The sequence below is a fragment of the Anabrus simplex genome, chromosome 5 (assembly GCF_040414725.1).
Source record: "Anabrus simplex isolate iqAnaSimp1 chromosome 5, ASM4041472v1, whole genome shotgun sequence".
Taxonomy (NCBI): domain Eukaryota; kingdom Metazoa; phylum Arthropoda; class Insecta; order Orthoptera; family Tettigoniidae; genus Anabrus; species Anabrus simplex.
In genome coordinates this window covers 188,926,977-188,953,302 of record NC_090269.1, presented here as the reverse complement: position 1 = coordinate 188,953,302, position 26,326 = coordinate 188,926,977, and the positions used below count along the sequence as shown (strand labels likewise).

Here is a 26,326-nt window from a genome sequence, read left to right as displayed (position 1 = left end):
CAGACAGATTGTGTGTGTGTGTGTGTGTGTGTGTGTGTGTGTGTGTTGTGCAGTAAAAGTTGTGATATATTCCACATACTAAAGTGCATGAAAAGAACAAAGTCGATCACAGACTACAATAAGAACCAAGATTCTGTAATATGCTCAACTGAGTGCACCTTCTCATATGTTTTATTCTGCTCATCTTTCAAGCGGAAACTTTTCTGTGATTAATATTTTTGAATTAGGTGAACTAGAATTATTATTTGTGCATTTTCTTAAGTGTAAAAGATTTTTTTTCTTCCAATCATGTCATTTTATTTTAGAAGTGGAAGTTCAAGGTCAGTAGAGATCATTACATTTGGCTGTTACTGACTGGTCTATAATTTCATTAATAGCAATATTAAATTGTCAGAAATATTCCTTAACACTGTCTTATTTTGTCTGACTTAATGAAAAATAAGGACAATGATTAACACTAAATAAGTAAGAAATATGTCTATTAGCAGTAAATAATTTAACTCGACAAAAGCGTTGACCAGCTGGTAAGAAACATTTGCAGTTACTTTAAACAGCTATCACTTTTCAATATTTTAGACATAAGGATACTAAAGGTATGTAAAAAAATAAGTTATAGAATGATAGGAATCACTTTATTCAATTTGGAAATATACAGTTATACAGCAAAAGGTTAAATGTCAATGTAAATTGAATAATGTCAGCAGATTTTTAGAGCAACTTTTGATGGGTTTTTTTCCCCAATTCCTGAAGAAGATTCTTGAATGACTTAACTAGAATTATTTTTAGGAAAAGTGCAAAACTGTACGAGATCAATACATTTACATATTGTGATTTTTATGGTACTTAAAACTAAACAATTCATAACATGGGAAATTCAAATTTTTAATTAGTTTTAAATGTGAAATATAATTTAAATGTATTACCGGTATGCTATATCAATATTATAATCAATTTATGTATTTTTTTAAATAAGATGTATTGCACTACTTTTTTAGAGAAGATGTATTGCACAGAACCACTTGATGCGACAAAAGTTACAATAAAACAGACGAAAATTAACTTTCCTGCCTTTATTCTGAATCTATAGAGATCAAAACAAGTAGATATCAATGAATTGAAGAGCAGTCTGAGGCGTACTAGAACTGTGTAGTTTGGTAATTACGGTAATGAAAAAAAGAAAAAAAAAAAAAAGAAAAGAAAGCATTACTAAATCAGTATATCAAGTTTTTAAACATTAACTGAATGCTAACAGTGATCTTTGGTTCAGATGGCCCTGGGTTCGATTCCCAGCCAGGTCAAGTTTTTAGCCTTAAACTAGTGACCCATGCTACTCCGCAGCATTCGTTATAAATAGGTCAGATAACTCTTCTTGATATGCCTGCTGTAGTAATTGTTTTGCCTGACCTTTTCAGTAGTTTTATGGACATTTAATAGTGGTACATAATAACTGATCATTCGTAATAGAGTTTATAACACTTCTTTCCATACAATATTCACTGTGTTTTGACCATATATTTAGTAGTATCTTTAGAAGCTGGGGAAGGTTGGAGAGAGAAAATAGTATACTTCCATACTCCTACACTCTGGCTTGACAGGTAGTGAGTGGTGGTGGTGATGGTTTTAAGAGGAAGTACAACTGGGCAACCATCCTCTATATCACACTTAATCAGAGAGAAAAATTTGAAGACATCAGCCAAAGGGCGACAAGGGCCATGAAGGGTGTGAAAATGAAAGACTCCCTAGCCCTCGCAAACCTAATAGCGTCGGAGTCAGAAAAGAAGATTTGACCAAGAGAGGTTGGATAGAATAGATGAAAGTGAGGAGCCTGGCACAAGTAAGTGGAAGCAATGTCAGGGCTCAGCTAAGGGCCCCGTGGTTGCCAACCCATGCTCCAAAGTTCAGAGCACTTGGGGCACCTTTTAGTCACCTCTTACAACAGGCAGGGGATACCGTGAGTGTTATTCTACCGCCCCCAGATGACAGGTAGTGATCAAATATGGCTGCATGCACTGAAATGACAAAGGATATTACATACACTGCTGGCCGAACGTTTCTGGACAAAACATATGTACCCACACAAACATGTTTAACGATTTTTTAATGACAGAATATATTACTGTAAACAAATTTCGAAGGTTTTTGGGCAATGGCAACGAGTTTATATTCTACATGTAATTAAACTCATATTAAAACCGTATTAAAGATGATATATTAAAATTATAAAATTATTTTATTTATAACCACCTATTCCAATACATTACAATACACTCATTGAATTATAATATAATCATGAAGTGTCTAATATTGGTTTATATTCAACGTTCAGCATTGGAAAAAATGAAACATACTGTGTAACACCTACAGTGAAACATGGAGGGGGCTCTTTGATGGCCTGGGGTCGTTTCACGTTCAGCAGACTTTGTAGACTGCACCGAATTTAAGGAACACTTGACAAAAACTGCTACCATTCGATCCTATCACTTTATGCTCTTCCATCTGGACAGCAACGTGGGTTTGTCCTCCTACAAGACAATGACCCCAGACACACATCTCTCTATTGCATGAATTATCTTCAAAACAAACAAAACTCCGGGGAATTGTTTTAATGGAATATCCAATTCAGCTGCTCTGGGAGGAGTTGGATCGGCAAGTCAGAAAAGTGTGCCCTTCATCGGAAAAGCTGTGGGACATCTTGCAGAATGCCCGGCAAAGTATACCTGCATTAGTATTAGAAAAACCTGTTCTGAGAATGCCGAGAATATTTAAAAGTGTACTTGCAGCAAAGCGAGGTTTCTTTGATGAGAAGAGAGTTTGATGTGTTCTGGTGAATATTGTTTATTTCTTGCTGAGACGTAATGTAAAAACAGTTTTGTTGTTGTTGTAAAATATTAGTTTTAGAATATGTATTTGTCAATTCCTTGTATAGGTATGTTGTTTTCATTTACATTCTTTAACAGTTCAATGCTTGTCCAGAAACTTTTGGTGGCAGTGTATATCAGAATAACAATGAAAGTGTTAAACACTTAACCCGCAAAGTACAGAATGTATTACGGGCTAGGGTAAGCCTTCGCTTGCAATTATTGGACTGGTCACTTAGGATTACTCAATGTTGACTTGACTTAAAGACCTATCAATGTCTGATAATTCCCTGGCAGGTAATTCTGGGAGAAAAAAAAAAAAAAAAAAATAATAATAAATAATGAAAAAAGAATGAAGCAAATAGGTCCAGTAGAACAGGTGGATAGATTGGACAAAGCAGATTTTAGTAAACTTTTTAAATATATACTGTAGATGGCTTAGGAACTGGTTGTTTATGCTGTGTTCAACATCCCTGCAATTTGCACACACTCTAACTACAACATGTAGTTTCCCATACATGACATTCTGCCCATGCTTGGAGGGCCTGCCTTACAAAGCCAGGCTAGCAATAGTAACAAGAAATTATTTTTTATTGTTTTGAAACATTATGCATGGTTGATAAATGTAGACAATGTAATAAAAAGATACATATTTCCATGACAAATTTTCTGCATCTTTACTTCTTCATTACAAATACTCTCCTGCCATTGTCTGCACCAGTCATTCTTCCAATATGCAGTTATCTTCCAATTATGCCCCAGTTCTTCATTACAAATACTCTCCTGCCATTGTCTGCACCAGTTGTTCTTCCAATATGTATGCAATTATCTTCCAGTTATGCCCCAGTTCTTCATTACAAATACTCTCCTGGCATTGTCTGCACCAAACGTTCTTACTTCTGTAAGAGCTGTTCCAATGGATTAAAGCTCAAGTAGTTCACTCATGATCCCATGTTTGATAATCCTGGCCTAGGAAGTCCAATTTTGAAAGACAGGCAAACAATCTTAACTCATTTCATAATTTTTGGCATGTTTAGACCTCCATCAGTGCAGTGTGTATCTACTTAATAAAATTCTGCCGCAGGAGCTGTCTAGTAAAGTTCTGTTTCACTACTACAAGACAACCACCACATTAAAATTGGTGCACAGACTGTCTAAATGACTTTCCAGGTCTGCAACCCAACAAGAGGCCACACAAATCATCATCATCATCATATTGCATAAAAATAAAACACCATGGCCATGTAATGAATGATAGAAGAGACTAGGGATGTTCTTCGTTTTGCCTCATGACTGAGGCGTCGTGACTATCATAATATTCAGCCCTCTAGCCGATGAACCATACTCCGCCATTCTTCCCTATCTAAAGCTTTCAATGTGGTTGCTCCGAGAGAACTCTGTAGGGGGCCATTGACCATGTCAATCCATCACGTTGGTACTCGTCCTCGTCTGGTTCCCTGGACTTTGCCTTCAACAATCAGCTTTTGAAGACTACCATTATATGCCCAAAGTAGCATACAATCCGCTGAGAGACCTTACACGACAGACAAAATTTTATCTGAAGTTGGTTCAGGATTGATGTGTTCGTGCGATGAGCTGTCCAAGGAATCGCTAACATTTTCCTCCAGCACCACATTTCAAAGCTTTCTATCCGTTCACGATCACGATTGATGTATTAACTAATAAATACCAGTAATAATAAAACAGTGTGTATTATTTAATTTATTACTAACTAACAATGTGTTAGTCTTTAAATTGAAATGTACATTTCACAAGTACTTGTCATTTGAAGATGCAGTCTGCAACAATTTCTTATTCAACAAAACTTTTTGTGAAATTCCTCATAGTTGAACTACATGAACAGTAGCCTACATTTTAAAAAATCTACAGAACTTCTGTCATCTCCATTTTATTGGTATTATTGCCCTTACATGCATTTGATGGAAATATACCGTAATGAACACAAACTAAAGTACCATCGAGATGTTCAGTTTTTCTGGGCCAATTAAACCTGTAATATATATCCACCTCTCTGATATTGTTTTACTTTGGAGAGTTACTGTTAGCTTTTCATCAACACCACCCACACCAGAAAACAAATCAACTATTTCAATGATTTCTGAATGCTTCATCCATATTCATCACTCTTGACATCTCCACTAACTTTAAAATCTTGCTGAACTGAGTTATTAAATACATCAATACAAAAAGCATTAGAATCACTACGATCATTTACATATATAAATTAATTCAAACCTCATAGAGATGTTTAAAATTTTCACAGGCTATGATTTCACCAGTAAACAAATCATTCAATTTATTTAAAGGGAATCACTTTACTTTTGCAAGTTGCTTTACGCCGCACCGACACAGATAGGTCTTATGGCGACGATGGGACAGGAAAGGGCTAGGAGTGGGAGGGAGGCGTCTGTGGCCTCAATTAAGGTACCCCAGCATTTGCTTGGTGTGAAAATGGGAAACCACAGAAAACCATCTTCTGGGCGGCCGACAGTGGGGTTCAAACCCACTATCTCCCGAATACTGGATACTGGCCACACTTAAGCGACTGCAGCTATCAAGCTCAGCGAGTCACTTTAGAACAAAAAAGATTCCCCCATTCTTTACATGCTCTACATGCAGATTAAGACTGCTAGCACACAGCTAGACGTGCTATTCTGAATTGTGATGACCGATCTTTAGTCAAAATACCGAAAATTTTGTACTCTGTCATAACTGCTCTTTATCTAAACCGAGATATTTGAAAAATGGAATATTTGGCATACAGTTTAAAGGGTGCACCGTATGTGGAACAAAAGAGAAAAACACAACGTTCTGAGCAAAACTGTACATCTGGCAACCCTACCTCCATACCATACCTCAGAGGCAAGTAAATTATTTGAGAAATAATCATACTTGGAGCTATGTTGCACTTCCACACCCTGAAGATGAAGAAGGTACATTTCTCTGAATACATTTTCAAGTTTGAGAAACATTCCTAATGATTTCTCTACATAAAATGTTTGTGTCTTGATTCTATCTGGAGTCCAGCAATATTCTGGATGTATGCTACTATCATACACCAATGGGACAATATTGGGAAGGGGGAAAAAACTACTAGTTTCCTTACTATTTCAAAATTCTCGTAAAAGTAGTTAACGGCTTAACAGTAGAACTGCAGCTGGGTCATTACTGGAACATTTGCTAATTCTTTTGTTTATACAATTCTTTTTATTTTACTTAGGATCCTGAATTTTTACGACTTTTCATCAATAACTGTTATTAAAATCCACATGTAATTTCATATTTCTGGGAACAAACCATTAAGAGAAAAATCTACAAACCTACAACCACTGCTGGATCAGATTTGCCTGATCAGTGACAATACCTGTATATCCATTCATACAACTTTGCGTTTTGTGTGCCTTGTTCCTTCCTGCTTTCTCAACAATCACTCTCTGTCTCAACTGGAGAACTATGCACGCAAACTGTGCAGAGGAGAAGCAGCCTGTGATATTAGTTACATTATTCACGTTTGAATACATGATGTGTTTATACACAACTTTCTCATAGCTTGGTGAAATATAGCATCAATGTGCAACTTTTCTAACAAATTGTAGTAGTGACAAGGCTGTTTATTATGACTGTGGGTCGACTAATGGAAGACCAAGATACTGACGCCCTAAATGACATTTCAGACAATGCATTCGATGGTGAGCTTTCGAGTGTTAAGTCTGATGAATCAAATTTTATCTTTCAGATTGTAACAACCTGGGTAGTTAGTGTAGTGAATGATGTCACAGTTGATATACACACTATGTGGTGTTCAAAGATTGTGATGGCTCCACTTCACATCCAAAACTCTTTGTGAATGAGACTTGCATCAGTGCTCGGTGACTGATTATCACTGACAAAATTCTGAAATATATTGTGGTGTGCACTGACAGGCACGTCGCTTACTGAAGTCAGATGATTGGTCTTTGAAAACTGAGGTACTGGAAGCAATTTGAAGCATACTGTACATCTGTGGTGTCATAGGAGCGAAGAGCTTAGAACTGGAATGGCTATGGTCAGTGAAGTGGGGCTGTTCTTTTTGTAAAGGTGACGATAGCACGTAACAGATTCAAGGAAATAATGTGATTTCTGAGATTTGATGTTGAATATACAAGATCCGAAAGAATAAGTTTGATCTGATCAATTGCAAACGCATAATATAGATTAATACCAGTGCCATATACACAGAACTATTGCTGAGCAATTATTTCTTTCTAAATGTTGCTGCAGTTTTCCACAGTTCATGGCTTCAAAACCAGAGAGAGAGAGAGAGAGAGAGCGAGAGAGAGAGAGCGAGAGAGAGAGAGAGAGAGCCTTTAGACAGAAGCAAGTTGTGAATGCTTTCCTTTATCTTGGAAGAGATGACACTAAACCCAATGATTAATCTTGGTGTTGTCTTAAAGAAGCTGATAGGGTCTTACTTGTATAAAAGAAGAAATACCATATGTGACAGTTTCTTTACCTCGTTGTCTCCAGCTGAAACCTTGAAAACCAATTCAACTACCCTTGTTGGTACTATGAACAGAGCTTGTACAGAAGTACCAGTCTGTGTCAAAAAGGCAAAGGAAAAGTTGTATACCACAGCATTGCTGAAGACCAACGATGCTAAACTAACAATCCATGAACGAGGTTCTTGTTCTGAGTACAATGCATCCAGATGTTCAAATTGAGGGTGGTGAAGAGAAGAAATCAGACACCATAACTTAAAACGGATCTAAATATGGATTTGATATGGTCGATCAAATGTCCCATAAGTACTTTGAGAAAGCAAAATCCAAGCGATGTCCTGTTCACATTTTTTACAACTTATTGGATTTGGCAAGAATAAACTTGTGGGTGGTGTACAATGCACTAAATGGGACTAAACTTAAGCATAGAGAATTAATTCTGCAGCTGGGAGAGGAACTAGCTGAAACTTAGGCAGCAGGTAGGGTGGTAAACATCAGAGCAGCGGGCAGGTTGGCTGTGCGGTTAGGTACGCGCAGCTGTGAGCTTTCATCCAGGAGATAGTAGATTCAAACCCCAGTGTCGACAGCCCTGAATAAGGTTTTCCGTGGTTTCCCATTTCCACACCAGGCAGATACTGGGGCTGTACCTTAATTAAGGCCACGGACACTTCCTTTCCACTCCTAGGCCTTTCCTATCCAATTGTCACCATTAGACGTATCTATGCGAGACGTAGAGAAAATTTGTAAAAAGGAAAAAAAAAATCAAAGCCAACGTCCCTAAAATAATTCCTGACAGACAAGAAAAAAGTGCACTCTCCCTGAAGTCAAGAAACTGCACTGGAAACAAATAATTCTGAAGGATCATGCCTACAGAAAAACTGTTTGTAGCAAATGCACAATTGAAGACAATTACATGTGCTCCTGATGTGACAGACTGTACAGGCAAGCAATGCATGTTTGAAATTTGTATTGTATGTTCATCATCATCATCATCATCATCATCATCTGTTTACCCTCCAGGGTCGGCTTTTCCCTCGGACACAGCGAGGGATCCCACCTCTACCGCCTCAAGGGCAGTGTCCTGGAGCTTCAGACTCTTGGTCAGGGATACAACTGGGGAGAATGACCAGTACCTCGCTTAGGTGGCCTCACCTGCTATGCTGAACAGGGGCCTTGTGGAGGGATGGGAAGATTGGAAGGGATAGGCAAGGAAGAGGGAAGGAAGCAGCCGTGGCCTTATGCTAGGTACCATCCCGGCATTCGCCTGGAGGAGAAGTGGGAAACCACGGAAAACCACTTCCAGGATGGCTGAGGTGGGAATCTAACCCACCTCTACTCAGTTGACCTCCCGAGGCTGAGTGGACCCCGTTCCAGCCCTCATACCACTTTTCAAATTTCGTGGCAGAGCCGGGAATCGAACCCGGGCCTCTGGGGGTGGCAGCTAATCACGCTAACCACTACACCACAGAGGCGGACTGTATTGTATTTTACTTTATGCTAATCTTTTCATTTTCTGTTTAATAAAAAATACATATGTTATAATTCTCTAGAATTGAATATTTAATGCTCTACAACTTCATTCCTAAATCGAAAGTCACATGAAAGGAAGGTGGGTCATAAGTGACCCATCCGCTGTTCTAGGGGTGAGCCAGATTGTTGCAGTTATAGTGTTAAATCAACCCTTTTGCCTCAGCTGGGATGGAAACCACTATCTTTTGAGCATTAGGCCAACGACTAAAACTGCGAGGAGCATGAAGAGGGCTATTTGCTATTTGTTTTACGTCGCACCAACATAGATAGGTCTTATGACGATGATGCGACAGGAAAGGTGCAGGAATGGGAAGGCAGCGGCTGTGGCCTTAAGGTACAGCCCCAGCATTTGCCTGGTGTGAGAACTGGAAACCACGGTAAACCATCTTCAGGGCTGCCAACGATGGGGTTCGAACCCAGCATCTCCAGGATGCGAGCTCACAGCTGCGTGCTCCTAACCGCATGGCCAATTCGCCCGGTGCATGAAGAGGGAAATATGCCCCATGACTTTACATAAGATTGTTTTTTAAAGCATTCAAGTATTGGTTCAACTTTAATGAAATCAGACCTGTCGTTTGTAAACCTTGGGTGTTAAGAGTGTTTTAAAAAAAACGAGATCTGATGCACAGTATTTTCTTTTATCTATTCATTTCAATCCATCCACGAACGCTTTAGTTTGAGTTTTTCCTTTCGGTTTTATGTTGCACCGGCTCAGCTGTGTCTTATGGAATGACAGCATAAGACCAAGAAGGAAGTGACAGTAGCAATAAAGGTATAAACACCAGTATATGCCTAGAGTGAAAACAGCAAACTAAGGAAAACCTTTTCAGTGCTGCTGACAGTGGTGTTCTAACCTACCATCTCCTGAAAGCAAATTAACAGCTACACGGCCTGAACCATGCAGTCATCTCACTCAGTGCTTCTTTTGGTAGGTCTTGTCCTTTTCCTTTATCTGAGATTTATTTGATTAAAGTTTTACATTTCTCAACATACCTTTACACTCCTGCTTGTAGAGACTTTAAAGAAAAGAAAACACTTCATCCCTACTATATAGTGAACTGTAGGGTAAGAAACTGTTGAAGAAATAATTTTACATCATGGATAGTTTGAAATTATATCTAATATAGCAGACAATTGTAAAATGTAACTATAATATGCTCTTCATCCCATGGTACAGCCTATAGCATCCCTTTAAAAAAAAAAAAAAAATTTAAAATGAATATCTGCATCAGTAGCGTGGATTTTCAAGGTTCTGTATTCCACAGCACTATTGAAGTATCGATGTCAAGTCTTAACATCAATACTGCAACAATATTGTGGTATAAATACCTATGCAGTTTTGTTCTCTCCAGTGTTGAGTGGAATGCATTAGAAGGTTCTATCACCCTCCTATAACATTTTTTCTTTCTTAATCAGTTTACTGTCCAAGGCTGACTTTTCCCTCAGACTCAGCGAGGAATCCCACCTATACAGCCTCAAGGGCAGTGTCCTGGAGGTGAGACTTTGGGTCGGGGATACAAGTGGGTAGAAGGGCCAGTACATTGCCCAGGTGGCCTCACCTGCTATGCTCAACGGGGCCCTTATGGTGGGATGAAGGAAACAGCTATGGCCTTAAGTTAGGTACCATCCAAGCATTTACCTGGAGAAATGGGAAACCACTTCAAGGATGGCTGAGGTGGGAATCAAACCACCTCTACTAAGTTGACCTGATGCCGAGTGGAGCTCGTTCAAGTCCTCTTCGCACGCTTCAAATTTTGTGGCAGAGCCGGGAATCGAACACAGGCCTCGGGGTGGTTCGGGGGATGCACTTAATCACTACACCACAGCGGTGTAGCCCCTCCGTAACATAACAGTGTGATTAGCTGCTGTCCTCAGGGGCCGGGTACGATTCCCGGTACTGCCAGAAAGAATGGCAGGAGGGCTGGTATGTGGTTGAAATGGTACATGCAGCTCACCTCCATTTGGGGAGGGTGCCTGAAAAGAGCTGCACTACCTCAAGATTGAGGACATGAGTTTACTTTTACTTTACCACAGAGGCATATTAAAATATCAATAAAATAAACATGGTACATATATATGATATCCATGTAATTTACTCTATTTAGAAATTGATTCATAAACAAAGAGTAATGAACAAATAAAATTTGATATTTTGAAAGTTCTGCTTAATATTCATTATATACATGGTCACCATGTGGCATCATAGTAAACTATCTTACTTACAGATAACGGTGCAGAATGGAGACCGAAACTTTCAGTGCTACAACCAGTTTTGGAAGGTCTGGATTAGATACCAAATAACTGCAGTGTTTGGACTGTTCGCTAAGGGATTGTGCCCAAACTACAAAGCCACTGACTAATGTTATTAAGATTATACAAATCGAAAGGCCATAGCTGCCAAAGTCATATGTAACAATTTCTGAAAATGGGATTCATGGGATTAGTTGGTAAAACTTTACTTCCCGCAGCCCAACGTTTATAACATTATAGGGAAGTGAAAATAATGTAAATCTTGTCAAAAAATGCTTTCACAGCCGCAGATCTTACTTGGAATTCCTTTTAGAGGAGAGATGTGTTCATGGGTAACAGATAGGCACAAGGCTGAAGAAAGTAATCATCTTCTCAATGAAAATTCCTGACCAAGGTACTATAAATTTGTATTTGAAATATAACAATCTAAGTACATGGCAAGCTGCTCAAACTGGAGAAAATACCAAAACCTATACGACAGCAATATTTTCAAAATAATTTTCGGCAGTCTCAGAATTGATTATCCAGAAAAGCGAGCCAGGTATTATACAGTATGCTCGAGTATTGGTTAAAACAGAATGAGCTCCTGTGAGATACAGTATAACAGTAAGTACGGTAGTAGTAGTAGTAGTAGTAGTACTTGTTAGTACTACTAGTAGTAGTGCTCAACTATCACCTTCATACGTCAGGGAGAAATCGGCCTAACCTCAAAACTAACAGAAGGCCATGTAATCGACAATACGAAGAGTGTGACGCGTTGACAGTCAGCTGATTACATGGCGCCGTGAAATACCCACTAGGTGGCACGGATGTGCTAGGGTTTTCGTTATGTTTCCTAGATAGCGTTTGCGAGAACATTATACAGGCCCGATCTTGGGTTTCATAGGTAGGGATAAGGTGGCTCAAATACATCCACGGTCGGTCAGTCAGTCTGTTGTCAGCTATAAGACATTTTTCGTCAGCTGAGCAACTAACGTGAAATATGGATGTAACAATGTTAACCAACCTTTCGGTCAAAGTAACACCTGATCCCTCTATTACAGAGAATAGGAACTTCACCTGTATACTTCATACCAGCGCTCTTTCAAAAGTATTATCAAGAAAATACATCAAACTTTAAGAGAGGCCAGAATGTGCGGTATTGTTCTGCGACACTCCTTTCGGTAGGGAGGGGATTCATACCGAACACAGTGACCGAACAATATGAATGAAAACATTTTCCACAAAAAAAGTGATCTAATCTAAAAGCTCTTCCTACGTACAACAATCACATCACAATATATATTAACTCGTACGACCCTAAGAATATTTATTATAAAAACATTATCCGTTATAAAAAAACAGTATCTCAGACCTTTTTCAGGTCGCTTCTATTCACAGACCAAAAGGGATTTCCTCAAGATTTTCTAAGTCAACTACCGCTGTAATCTAGTTGAGTTCTCTACAGCAGTCGCCAGGTAAACAGCTAAGAAAAATTATAGTAATGAAAGGGGACGTTGCTCAATAGAGTCACGGGAATCGAGGCCAGTATGTCACAAAGACCTCAAACTTCGCCTCTCGGTAAACTTTTCGAAATCTGTAGATAATATTTAACTATTACAAAGATTTCATGTCCAAAAATAACTCCCTGTTCCTAGCTTGATCTGAACAGATTGTTCGTAAAGTAGACCTGTCTAAAAGGGAAATTAAAAAAATTAAATGTGAACTAAAGAGCTATTAGGCCTACGGTGGTTCTCACATATCAGAAAAAAAAAAATCCTTTAACATCACATCAATATATCTGAAGTGAAAAAACAAATTAAAAAGTTCTAGCCTAGAAACAGAACCTTCTCAAACTCCATTTTATCGAAACTTGGTCGGATGCTATTATCTTCTGAAAAGAGAAAGTCTTCAAATTAATACAGTGAATGACAAAGCATTTGTCTCCGTCGTGGATTATCTCATTTCTCTTCATTCTCTCTACGAGAGCAAAATGTGCAATACATTAAAGGCAAGAAATTTTAAGCATAAACTTTACTTTCATTCGTTTCTAGTCAACTTGAAGTAGAAACATACTGAAATCTATGAAAATAAGTACTATTGCCAAAGACTGACATCGTAATTTTCATATGCATTAAATTCAGATGTGTGACAACTGACACGATTTATATTAAAATAACTGTAGCTTCTATCACGACACAACTTCGCCCTGTAAATAAATAAATAAATAGAAGTACTGTACAATCGAATACATCAGTTTTCAAACTCATAACATATGTTATGAATACGCAGGGATTAGAGTTTACTCTGCTAAGACCACATACAAATCCTTCGAATTAACATCTGGCACTTATTCCACTACTAATTTGTTTTGTAGACGTAGACACGAGGCACTTGCTCTTTCTGCAGACTGTACCTACTAAATATCGATTCTATTACTAGAGTGGTCCAGTTAAATTCCAAATATTCTTCTCAATACATCGTTGACATTATTATTTAGACACAATTCCTTGCCTTATGATGCACAGTGAAAACAACAACAACAATATTAACATACCAAAATTGTTCGTTCAATTACCTTCAGTCGAGGGTTTCATCAGTAACGACAGACCTCACAAAGGCTCATTCATCCTGCACTTTACTGTCCTAAACTATGGTAGAAGAGTCCTTTTGTGACGAGAAAAATAAGCTGTGAATAGTAAAACTTTTAGGTGCACTTAATAACATAACTCCATCCCGAGGAAATGAGACATACTCAACGCAAGTCGAAGTTGCTCTCACGAATGATTCCATTTTGTGATTCAGCCAGGGTTTGCAGGTGGCTCTGCTGCAAGACAAGCAAGACGACAGCATAGACAGAACTGGCTGCGTGCGCACAGCAAATCAGCTGCTAGCCAACAGCTGATTGGGCAGCCATTGTGAGCAAGGCACTGCCAACTGTGCGTGCTACTTACCACACATTGGTGGAGAAACTAAAAGTGACTTTTCACTTCTCGCTTTGTGAAGAGTAGGCTACACTTTATTGCGCTAGAAAAATGAGTTTACTTATTGATGGTATTTTTTAAAAGAAATAACTGCATGTGATGTGGCACGATATAATGGAGATTAAGAAACATCCTACCCCTATGCACATAAGAATCAGCTTCTGCTTACGAAGTATTTCCGGGCTTAGTGACAGCTGGACAGATTAAATTTCCTTCCGCAGAAATCTTTCCCGCGGTTAATAGCCTCTATCTGAATTCGTCATGAGCAGCAGTATTAACACACTATAATAACAAGAACAAAGGTCGGGGTCAAGCTTTAAAGTGTAAAGCTAAGGTCTGACTAAGGGAAGAGTTAGTTGTTAAAATGAATTATACGTTAGGCCAAGGCTATGACCTTAGCTTGGAGTAATATCGAATCACATTACAGGGATCGTTACGTGAATTTTGCTGTCGATTCACACTATACGTACAGTAAGTCCTGCGGCACATCGGCATTCACTGATATAGCGTGTTTTCTGTGATGTAAAAAAAATCTGTAGAAATATTAATAATGGCTGTATTCTTTTAAATGAGAACGTATCTTCAACGTGGTCCATCAACATATGGGTTTGTAAAATGATGACGTAGGAGAATACCACACATCATTAATGGAACTGGAAGATGATGAATGATAGCTCACCATCTAGACCAGGGATGGCAAAACTTTACCGACTAGCGTGTCAGTTAAGGTCTTTTTTATTACTTTTAACTGTCTAGTGTGCCATCGGTTATTTTCTTTTAAAATCATCATGAAACTCCTCATTTGACTTGAATTAGGTAAGTTACTAGAGTGCTTTACATATATACATACGACTGAATGTTACATGATTTTATTTTGCAAACATCGCTGAAAATTACATTTCAAGAAAACAGGTAAAATTTAATAATAAGCTGTAATTTTGCTTTAACCTAAAAAAAAATCGTAAAAAGTATGGTCATAGAATTGAGATATGCTTTTTTATTAAAGCATAATGTTCAAATATGCTTCGTTGCTTCATTTTCGACCAATTTATTACATGTTAAAAACATTAAAATATGTTAGTATGTTATGTGACGTGCCACAAAAGTCGTGTTCGCGTGTCACCTAGACAGTGGCACATGTGTCATAGGTTCGCCATCCCTGATCTAGTCCGACTAGTTGGCTGACTGGTCAGCGTACTGGCCTTCGGTTCAGAGGGTCCCGGGTTCGATTCCCGGCCGGGTCGGGGATTCTAACCTTCATTGGTTAATTCCAGTGGCCCGGGGCTGGGTGTTTGTGCTGTCCCCAACATGCTGCAACTCACACACCGCACATAACACTATCCTCCACAGTTACCAACACATGGCAGATGCCGTCCACACTCATCGGAGGGTCTGCCTTACAAGGGCTGCACTCGGCTAGAAAAAGCCACACGAAATTTTAAAAAAATCCCTGATCTAGACAGTCCAGTGGGAGTTCTTATTTTTAGAAATATATTTAAGTAGGGCAGAAATATTCATGTTCCTGCAGTCTATCCACGTGAATATTATATCCACTTCTTAAATTCAAAAAAGTAGATAATTACCGTAACAAAGGAAGAGTTACAGCAGATTTGATTCTTGAGATGTTATAACAATTATCACACTGTGTAGTATGATGTATCTCCTGTTACCTTCTTCCTCTTCATCAAGAGCCTTGTTCTTTCTTCCGAACTGTGGGTAGTTACAGTAGGTACCTACCGTACTTCAACTTCTTCAGCCGCTTTGAAGAGATCGCTTGTTTTGTCTATAACTAGCAAGATACCCGTGCTTCGCTACGGTATTATACTGAAATTTATAACTGAATGCTTATTGTTTTAGATACCGGTATATAATCCGCCGAAATTCGCGATCTGACTCGTTTTCTGTGAGAATCCGCCAAAATTCGCGATCTGACTCGTTTTCTAATAGGCTAGATTACGGCAAGTTTCCTCCCATTTTTCGATCCTTCTTTCCAGCAATCGATTTCGTACTTCCCGGGTTAGGTCCAGGTATTCCACCCGGTCAGTTGAGTCCCTATATCTTTGCCATCTTTTCCTATAAGCATTTTTAGTATGGATCAAATCCTTCAGGAGATCCGGCGTTGTCTCGTCTTGAGTGCCTTGGCGGTACTGAACCCGCGGCCGGACTGCATTCTTAGTCATTACCCGTCTAGGACCCGTTTCCAGCGCGGTACGCACATTTGACGACGGTCCAGAACATTATTATTATTATTATTATTATTATTATTATTATTATTATTATTATTATAGATGTTATGGACCACGCAGCAAGATGCAAGACCGCTACTTGGCGGTAAATTACATCTGCTGCCATTGTCATTGTTGACAATGCGACCAGCACCATGGTCGCGCGTAGGCAAGTGTGTGGGATTTCTGGCGATACGAATGATATACTTGCGTGCATTATTGACCATATTATAAAGGTGAACAATTTGACGGTCAGTCTCATTACTATCGTTTATTTCAAATGTGTTTAATTTTTATTTATATGCCAGGAGAATCTACTGTAATCTAAGAACGTTCTCCGAAGGAAAAGATGGCTGTTGAAAACGAACCCAGAAAAAGTTCAAAATGATCGGTTTATGATCAGAATAAGTACATCGAAAATCTACAGCCTGTTTCCAGTCATTCGACAGAGTCAGGAATGGAATGAATAAAGCCCCATCTAGCGGCGACAATAGGAATTGTGTCGGCTGCCGAAGCCTGTCGCACTCCTCTGGGTCAATGATCGATGAATGGCAAATGAAATGAAATATTGGACAATGTTGTTGGAATGAATGATGACAGGGAAAACTGGAGTATCCGGAGAAAAACCTGTCCCGCCTCCGTTTTGTCCAGCACGAATGTCACATGGAGTGACCAGGATTTGAACCACGGAACCCAGCTGTGAGAGGCGCGCTGCCGCCTGAGCAACTGAGGCTCCTTATAAGTACATTATGAACAGTAAAATCAATTGGTCTCACTCGTTTTACACCCCGCCGCCGTTAAGTTTATTTACGCCCCCCCCCCAAAAAAAAAAATTAAAAGAAGGCGTGTTCCTTTATGTTTAAAGGAGGTTCTAAACACCAATGTTCGCGTCTATTACCTTCATTTTTGAGATATAAGTATCCCCCATAAAAATAATTCGTTTTTTTCACTTCCTTTCACACTCCTTCCCCACCGCTGTGAATTTTCCGGCAAAAAATACTTGTTTCTTTAATAGTAAAGGATCTTTTAAATACCAAATGTCAAGAATCTAACTTCTTCAGTTTTTGATTTATGTGTCCTCATGAAAGGAATTCAACTCCTTTTCACTCCCGCTCCCCAAGATGATTCCCCCCCCCCGCCAAAAAACCCCGCGTTTTTCTTTGTTAATAAAGGAGATCCAAATACCAATTTTCACGTCTGTAACAACTTTACTTTTTATTAGATGTATGTATTCTCATACAATTAAGTCAATTAATTTTTCAATTCTTTCACCCCCCCCCCCTTCATTGGATTCCAAATATCAAATTTCACGTCTGTAATATCTTCATTTTTGAGATATCAGTAGCCTAATTAAAATAATTCAACACCATTTTCAGTCACTTTAACCCCCCGTCCTCCACCCAAGTGGTATTTCCGAAAACTAAAAATACACGTTTCTTTATTTTTAATAGAGATAAAAAATACCATTTTTCACTTCTGTAACATGTTACGTTTTTTGAGGTATACAGTAGAAATTCTCATTTTAATATTTCACCCCTTTTTAGTTCCCCTTAAGTGGAGTTTCCAAAACAAATCACCTATGTTTCTTTACATTTACAGGAGATTCCAAATACCCACTTTTTACGTCTGTAACATTTTACGTTTTTCAGATATTCTGTAGATATAGTCTTTCAAAAAATTCATCCCAATTTGTCACTCCTGTTTAACCGCCATTAATTGGATTTTCCAAAAACAAAAAAATACATGTTCCTTTATTTTTAAAGGAGATCCCATATACAAATTTTCAGTTCTTTAATATCTTCAGTTTCTGAGATATATGTATCCTCATTAAAGGCATTCAACCCATTATTCACCCTTTTACACCCCTCCTATTGGGATTTACAGAAAACAAAAAAATACATGTTCCTTTATTCTTAAAGGAGATTCTAAATACCAATTTTTACATCTGTAAACTTTTAAAGTTTTAAGATGTAGACACACTCATTTTAAAAATTCACCCCCTTTTCCACTCCCCATTATCTGGATTTTCGAAAAACGAAAAAATACCTGTTTCTTTATTTTTAAAGTGGATCCCAAATACCAATTTTCAGGTCTGTAATATCTTCAGGTTCTAAAATATAAGTAGCCTCATTAAAGGCATTCAACCCATTATTCACCCGTTTCCACCCTTCCTATTGGGATTTTCCGAAAACAAAAAAATACGTGTTTCTTTATTTTTAAAGGAGATTCTAAATACCAATTTTTACATCTATAAACTTTAAAAGTTTTGAGATATTGATACACTCATTTTATAAATTCACCCCCTTTTTACCCCCCCATTAATTGGATTTTCCAAAAAAATACGTGTTCCTTTATTTTAAAAGAGATCGAAAGTACCAATTTTCAGGTCTGTAATTTATCTTCATTTTCTGAGATATAAGTACCGGTATCCTGATTAAAGGCATTCAACCGCTTTTTCACCCTTTTTCACCCCTCCTATTGAGATTTTTTGAAAACAAAAAAAAAAAAAATACGTATTTCCTTATTTTTAAAGAAGATTCTAAATACCAATTTTTACATCTGTAAACTTTTAAAGTTTTGAGATATAGATACACTCATTTTTTAATTTCACCCCCTTAGCGACGGAATATCCTAAAATCCTCTCTTAGCGAGCACCTACATCTTAATATGAATATATTCCCAAAATTTCATTTCTTTATGTCCAGTAGTTTTGGCTCGGCGATGATGAATCAGTCAGTCAGGACAAGTTACTTTATATATATAGTTAAAATAATATTAATGTTCAATGTACAATGTTCAATCTAAGGCAACAAGGCCGAGATGGTTCCAGGAATGCGAAAAAGATCTGATGCAGATTGGTATTTCAGACCAAGAAATTCATGACAGGAGCACATTCAGAAGATTGGTAAACAACTATCAAGGTTTCCAAATGGCATCAACTTCCAGAAGACGGAAAGGACCTTTGTCTGATGAGCATAAACAGGCACTCGTCGCTGGGCTCAGAAGATACTGGCAGGAAGTCAAAGCCGGAACAAGAACAAGACCTAGACACTGAAATGAAGTTGGTTGTTACCACGCAGTCCATAGAGGCTCAACTCGATGTAAAAAAAAAAGGTTCAGTATGTTCAATTATTTCTTTATTTTTGCCCATTTCTTCTCTCTCTGTATGCTCTTACTGTATTTATTACTATTTATGTGTTCAGTTCTTCATTTCGATTTCAACAATGGTATCTCAAACGCTATTAACGAGGAGGTGATGTTGAACTAGTTCAGACCTGCACAACAACAAGAGACGTTACTTAAAACTATATTTCTTGAGAATCCCGGACAGTCCATGACGTCGCCTGTATAGGCCTATGCGAAGTATTTTGACCGACCTGTTACGTAGCCCTGACGCTCCCTATAATGTCTGCGTCGCGACTAATTTAGTGGAAGTAGCCTATATTCCGTCTCCTTTCCTGGCCTTCTCCGAGGTATTTGACGTCGGCACTACGTGTGGATTAAGCCCAGTTTTAGAGCCAGATGCCCTTCCTGATGTCAATCCTATGTGGAGGGATGTATTCACTATTGCGTGTTTCTTTGGTTGTTGATAGTGTGTTGTATTGCGTGTAATAAAGAGATGTGTGGTAAGACGAATACAAATACCTAGTCCCTGAGCCAGCGGAATTGTGTAGTTAAAATTATCGACGAAGAAACCGGACATAGCAGGCGTATTAGTTACCATGGTGTTTATTTTATTTTATAAACGTGCTAATATAAGCCTCACCCCATGACGCTACAGCCCTGACGGGCCTTGGCCTATCAAACGACCGCTGCTCAGCCTGATGCAGATTAGATGCGTGCCAGCGCGACCAATACTCTGGGCCGTTATTCTTGGCTGTCTAGACCGGGGACGCTATCACACCGTCAGATAGCTCCTCAGTCGTTCTCACGTAGGCTGAGTGGACCTCGAAACAGTTAGATGCAGAGTGGGTTTCGGCTCATAGGTGGCCACGGCTAGTCCGTGGTCTAACAACTCTGCACTCTGACCGGCCAACCGAGCAGAGGAGGGGTGGCCAAGGCTCTACCATGGCTCTACGCCTCTGGAGTTTCTGGGCAAGAGGCAGGCCCGCTACCCCTAGACTATGGGCCGAAGTACGCTATTAACAGTTGGAAAGGTAGCAGGAAAGAAGAAATCGATTAATTTAATCCACGTTCTTTTTATTTTGGCAAAATATGGCCAGATGTCCTACTCTTATATCTAACTAGACTATTGCGTACAAAACTACGTAATGTTATACATATACGTATCAGTCCGTCAAATCCACTGAAGTGTACGTACCATCTCACTCTATGAGCGACGTTTTCACACCATTCATAACAGGGACTGGCTGCCTGAGGAAACACCGAACGAGTTGGCCGTGCGGTTAGGGTCGCGTAGCTGTGAGCTTGCATTCGGGAGATGGCGGGTTCAAATCTCACCGCCGTAACGCCATCGGCAGCCCTGAAGATGCTTTTCCGTGGTTTCCCATGTTCTGGAGATACATACTGGTACGTGAGCGGCTTCCTACTTTCACACCAGGCAAATGCTGGGGCTGAACCTTAATCAAGGCCACGACAGCTACCTTCCCAATCCAAGCCCTTTCCCATTGCACAATATGAAGACAAATTTAATTGGTGGGCCCCTTTAAACAACAAACAAACAAATAAACAATTTAACCGGTCAATGAAATTAAGAAGTTTGATCTAGCCTATACAAGAAGATATAGTGCACTGTAAACACTTGATCTGGCCACCAAAGGCGCACGGTCCCCTATAACAGCATAATATTTGATGGTGCTATGTGAGGATCCAACTAGTCTTCGGGCTGCAGACTTAACAGACAATAATAGAAACAGTTCTATTCAAAAAAGCAAAAGCAAAGTTACCTCCGTACAGGCCATGAAGGCCCTTGGAGGAGTGGAAGGTAAAGGCTTCCGCCATTGTTAACCTCGACACGTGATGGGGTAGAGTGGTTAGCTCTACGCCCGGCCGCCTTTGCCCCCAGGAATTAACCTGGTACTCATTTTTGGTGTAGGCTGAGTGAACCTCAGGGCCATATGCACCTCCGGAAGTGGAAATCTCGTTTCTTAAATCTTACGACTTCCTGACGGGGATTCGAACCCACGTCCTTCCGGGCGAACCGAGCACGCCTTTACCGCCTCGGCCAGGCAGCCCCTACAGTTCTATTCAAGTTTCTAATAAATGATAATACAGTATTTAACGTATCCAGTACCGTATTTAAAGTATAAAGTTAAATTGCACATGGGCTAGAGACATAATATTGTTGTTGTTGTTGTTGTTGTTGTTGTTGTTGTTGTTGTTTGAGTCATTAGTCCATAGACTGGTTTGATGCAGCTCTCCATAACATCTTATCCTGTGCTAACCTTTTCATTAAAACATAACTACTACATCCTACATCTGCCCTAATCTGCTTGTCATCTTCGTATCTTGGTCTACCCCTACAGTTCTTACCACCTACACTTCCCCCAAAGACCAGATGTACAAGACCTGGGTGTCTTTAAGATGTGTCCTATCATTCTGTCGCTTCTTCTGGTCAAAATAAGCCAAATCGATCTCCTCTCTCCAGTTCGATTTAGTATCTCTTCATTCGTAATTCGATCTATCCATCTCACCTTCAGCTTTCTTCTGTAACACCACATTTCACTTCAATACAATGCCACGCTTCAGACGAAAGTCTTCAAAAACATCTTTCTAATTCCTATGTCAATTTTCGAGGTGAACAAATTTCTTTTCTTAAGAAAGGCCTTCCTTGCTTGTGATAGTCTGCATGTTATGTCCTCCTTACTTCTACCATCATTAGTTATTGTACTATCCCAGGTAACAATGCTCATCTACTTCCTTTAAAACATTTCCTAATCTATCTTGCATCACCTGACTTTATTCATCCGCACTCCATTACTTTTGTTTTGGACTTATTTATTTTCATCTTGTATTCCTTCCCCAAGAGTCGGTCCATACCATTCAACAATTCCTCCAGATCTTTTGCAGAGTCAGATAAAATAACAATATCATCGGCAAATCTCGGGGTTTTGAATTCCTCTCCTTGGACTTTGATTCCCTTTCCAAATTACTTTTTGATATCGTCCATCGCCTGTTCTACGTAAACATTGAAAAGGAGAGGGGACAAACTTCAACCTTGTCTCACTCCTTTCTGTATTGCTGCCTCTTTTTTAATAGCCTTCGATTCTTATCACTGCAGAGTGAGTTTTGTACAGATTGTAGATTGTTACCATGGTTGATGGATCAGCAGAGGTGAAAGAAGGTGCCGGGATGAATGGGTCTAACTACGGAGACAAAGTTAATTTAAAACTTTAACAAGGTTATATTTTCTGAGTTTTAACAATCAATAACAACAAAATTTAACAGGATCCAAGAATTTTAACTCTTCTGGTCTACAAGCCCCTAGGTTTACAATTTCGAGCTCCTAGCTCCACACCCAAATTTGTTCAAGGGCAGAAATCCCCTAATAACATGGAGCACTTGCTCCCACTTTACAATGTGAAGCCTCCCAGAGGCATTCCAACAACACTAGAAAAGAGCTGACACGCTCTCAGTTTTTCAAGCCTATTCAAGACAATATTAGAAACTTACAATTACTGGCCATCAAGGCACAACATACAGAAATGAAACAGGGGTATCTCGTACCCAGCCTACAGGGCCTTCGTGTAGAAGAAATAACAGATTAAAAAATGGCCCGAAAACAAAATGAAAGGAGGCGAATACTAGCACTCCTCGATGTAACTTCTTAAAACCTAACGGGCACTAGGCCGATTAAATATGGGCTATTCCCAAACTATGGAGGTGACTCGTATAATGAGGAAATTTAAAACATTACGGAAGTGAGAAAATCAGTTACAAAACGTAGTCACCTCAAACCAAAATGAAGGGGAGCTCGAGAGGGTGAATCACTCTCTATCCCCGAATTACAGTTACAGATTTTATGAGATTTTCACATTAGCCGGCAGAACTTACATTTTAGAGACGTTGGTTACATATTAAGGTTTCGGACCTTTCCCGCGGGTTAAACTGCTGAGCTAGCAAGAAATAAAGATGTTAAATGGCCACTACCTTGCTGAAGACCTGCTGCCTGGCAAAAGAGGCACCACCCGCCTCCTGCTTCACATCCACACACTTAGATAGATCAAGAGACGTGAAAATTCGCAGTTTATAAAACCTCGGGGAAAGTTCAAGACCTTTCATGAATAATCAAGCCACGCCCTCTCACTTTTATCGGTAGATGAAAAAGTTACACACAAAATAGAAGAAGAAACTTATGATAGGCTGAAAATTAATTACAGAAATTAGGGATTGCCTGAATTCAAAACTGGCGGAAAGAAAAGGTCAATGTTGCCAACCCCAAAATGAATTAACATAATTTAGTAAAGGACAAACTTATCCTTAACTTCGCACCAGGGTGCATGATCGTAGTTTTTTTTTTGCTAGGGGCTTTACGTCGCACCGACACAGATAGGTCTTATGGCGACGATGGGATAGGAAAGGCCTAGGAGTTGGAAGGAAGCGGCCGTGGCCTTAATTAAGGTACAGCCCCAGCATTTGCCTGGTTTGAAAATGGGAAACCACGGAAAAACCATCTTCAGGGCTGCCGATAGTGGGATTCGAACCGACTATCTCCCGGATGCAAGCTCACAGCCGCGCGCCTCTACGCGCACGGCCAACTCGCCCGGTCGTAGTTTTTTTAGCAGAGACATCTCTGAGAGAATGTCCACACTTCTTGAAGAACGGAAAACAAAACAAGTTGAAATGCACACAGTTCAGGAATGCTTGGTAGGGAAGTTGAAATGCACACAGTTCAGGAAACTTCCCCATACAAAAAACTTACGGTAGGGACATCTTCTGGGGAAAAGTTTAAGTAAGTCAAGTTCCAAGTTCGGTGTTTCTCCTGCAGAGGAGGTTTTATTGGCGCAAGATTTTAAAGTGCGGCGTAGGGGTGTACCGCCCGGTACATAGATAATTCTCCTTTCTCGGTATGTGATACCAGTCACCTTCAGAATCTCAAATAGCTTGGTCCAATCAACATTATCGAATGCCTTTTCTAGATCTACGAACGCCATGTATGTGGGCTTGTCTTTATTAATTAGGTCCTCTAAGATCAGACGTAAAGTCAGGATTGCTTCACGTGTTCCCACATTTCTTCTGAAGCCAAATTGTTCTTCTCCCAACTCAGTTTCAACTTGTCTTTCTATTCTTCTGTAAATAACACATGTTAAAATTTTGCAGGCGTGAGATATTAAATTAATGGTGCGGTAGTTTTCACAGTTGTCAGCACCGGAGTTCTTGAGAATAGGATGGCACTTTTCCTTATCATACATCTTACAAACTAAACGGTATAACCTCGCCATGCTGGTTTCTCCTAAGGCAGTCAGTAGTTATGAGGGTATGTCATCAGTTCCCAGTGCTTTTGTCCTACTTAGGTCTCTCAAAGCTCTGTCGAATTCTGACCTCAAAATTGGGTCTCCCATGTCATCAGCATCAACAGCCTCCTCTTGTTCCGGAGTCCTATCATCTACTTTTTTACCTTGATACAACTCTTGGATATGTTCCTGCCATCTTTCTGACTTGTCTTCTTTCCCTAGAAGTGGTTTTCCATCTGATCTCTTAATATTCATACACCCAGTTTACCTTTCTCCAAAGGTTTCCTTCATTTTCATGTATGCAGCATTTACCTTTCCTAGGACCATACAACTTTCAACATCCTTACGCTTCTCTTTCAGACATTCTTCTTTAGCTGTCCTACACTTTCTATCTACTTCATTTTTCATTCGCCTGTATTATTTTCTGCCCTCCTAATTTGTTTTTTTGCATTCTTGTATTTTCGTCGTTCGTCAATCAGGTCTAGTATCTCCTGAGTAATCCACTGATTCTTAGTTGATCTTTCCTTTCTTCCTAACTTTCCTTCAGCAGCCTTACTGATCTCATTCTTCACAACTGTCCATTCTTCCTCTACTGTGTTTCCTTTAGGTTTTTCGTTGAGTCCTTCTGTTACATGTTCCTTGAAAAATCCCTCACACTCTTTTCTTTCAACTTGTCTAGATCCCATATCTTTGCATTCCTTCCTATCTTTAATTTATTCAACTTCAGATGGCTATTCATGACCAGCAGGTTGTGGTCAGAGTCCACGCCTGCACTTGGGAAAGTCTTGTAATCCAACACCTGGTTTCTCAATCTCTGGCTAACCATAATGGAGTCTATTTTGATACCTTCCAGTGTCTCCATGTCTCGTTCATGTATACAGCCGTCGTTTGTGGTGTTTGAAACAAATGTTAGCAAGGACTAAATTATGATCGGTGCAGAATTCAACCAGCCGGCCTCCTCTTGCATTCCTTTGTCCCAATCCGAATTCCCCAACAGTATTATCTTCTCTTCCTTGGCCTACCACCGCATTCCAGTCTCCCATCACAATTCGATTCTTATCACCTTTTATATATTGTATTACATCTTCTATTTCTTCATATATTCTTCAGATTTCTTCATCATCCGCTGAACTAGTAGGCATATAGACCTGCACTATTGTGGTGGGCATGGGCTTAGTGTCTATCTTGACAACAATGTGCTGGTCGTAGTAGCTTACCCGCTGCCCTATTTTCTAATTCATTATTAAACCAACTTCTGCATTTCCTCTATATGATTTTATGTTCATAATAGTCGCCTGACCAAAAATCCTGGTCTTCCTGCCAACGTACTTCACGTATACCAACTACATCTAACTTTAGTCTATCCATTTCCCTTTTCAGATTCTGTAACATACCACAAGATTCAAAGTTTTCGGAGATCCGAATGGGGGACTATTTTAACTCCGGGATATTTTACACGTAAGGAAGCCATCATCAGTATATCATCCATACAGAGAAAGCTGCATGTCCTCGGGAGTTAGTTACGGCTGTAGTTTTCCGTTGCTTTCAGCCGTGTAGCAGTATGAATACAGCTAAGCCATGTTGAGA

General features: G+C 39.4%; 1 protein-coding gene across 2 annotated transcripts in view; it reads right to left on the bottom strand.

Moving 5' to 3' along the window:
- Positions 1–13,966, bottom strand: part of atos (atossa) — a 108,979-nt gene extending 95,013 nt beyond the window's left edge. The window contains exon 1 of one of the 2 annotated variants that reach the window (XM_067147228.2): positions 13,872–13,966. Coding sequence is in view for 1 of the 2 variants with exons in the window: in XM_067147227.2 (XP_067003328.2) it covers positions 13,695–13,713 (19 nt within the window). In the remaining variant the exon portion in view is untranslated. Of the gene's footprint in view, positions 1–13,694 lie in introns of both variants that reach the window. The other variant, XM_067147227.2, reaches the window with a different exon arrangement.
- Positions 13,967–26,326: the final 12,360 nt, after the last annotated feature.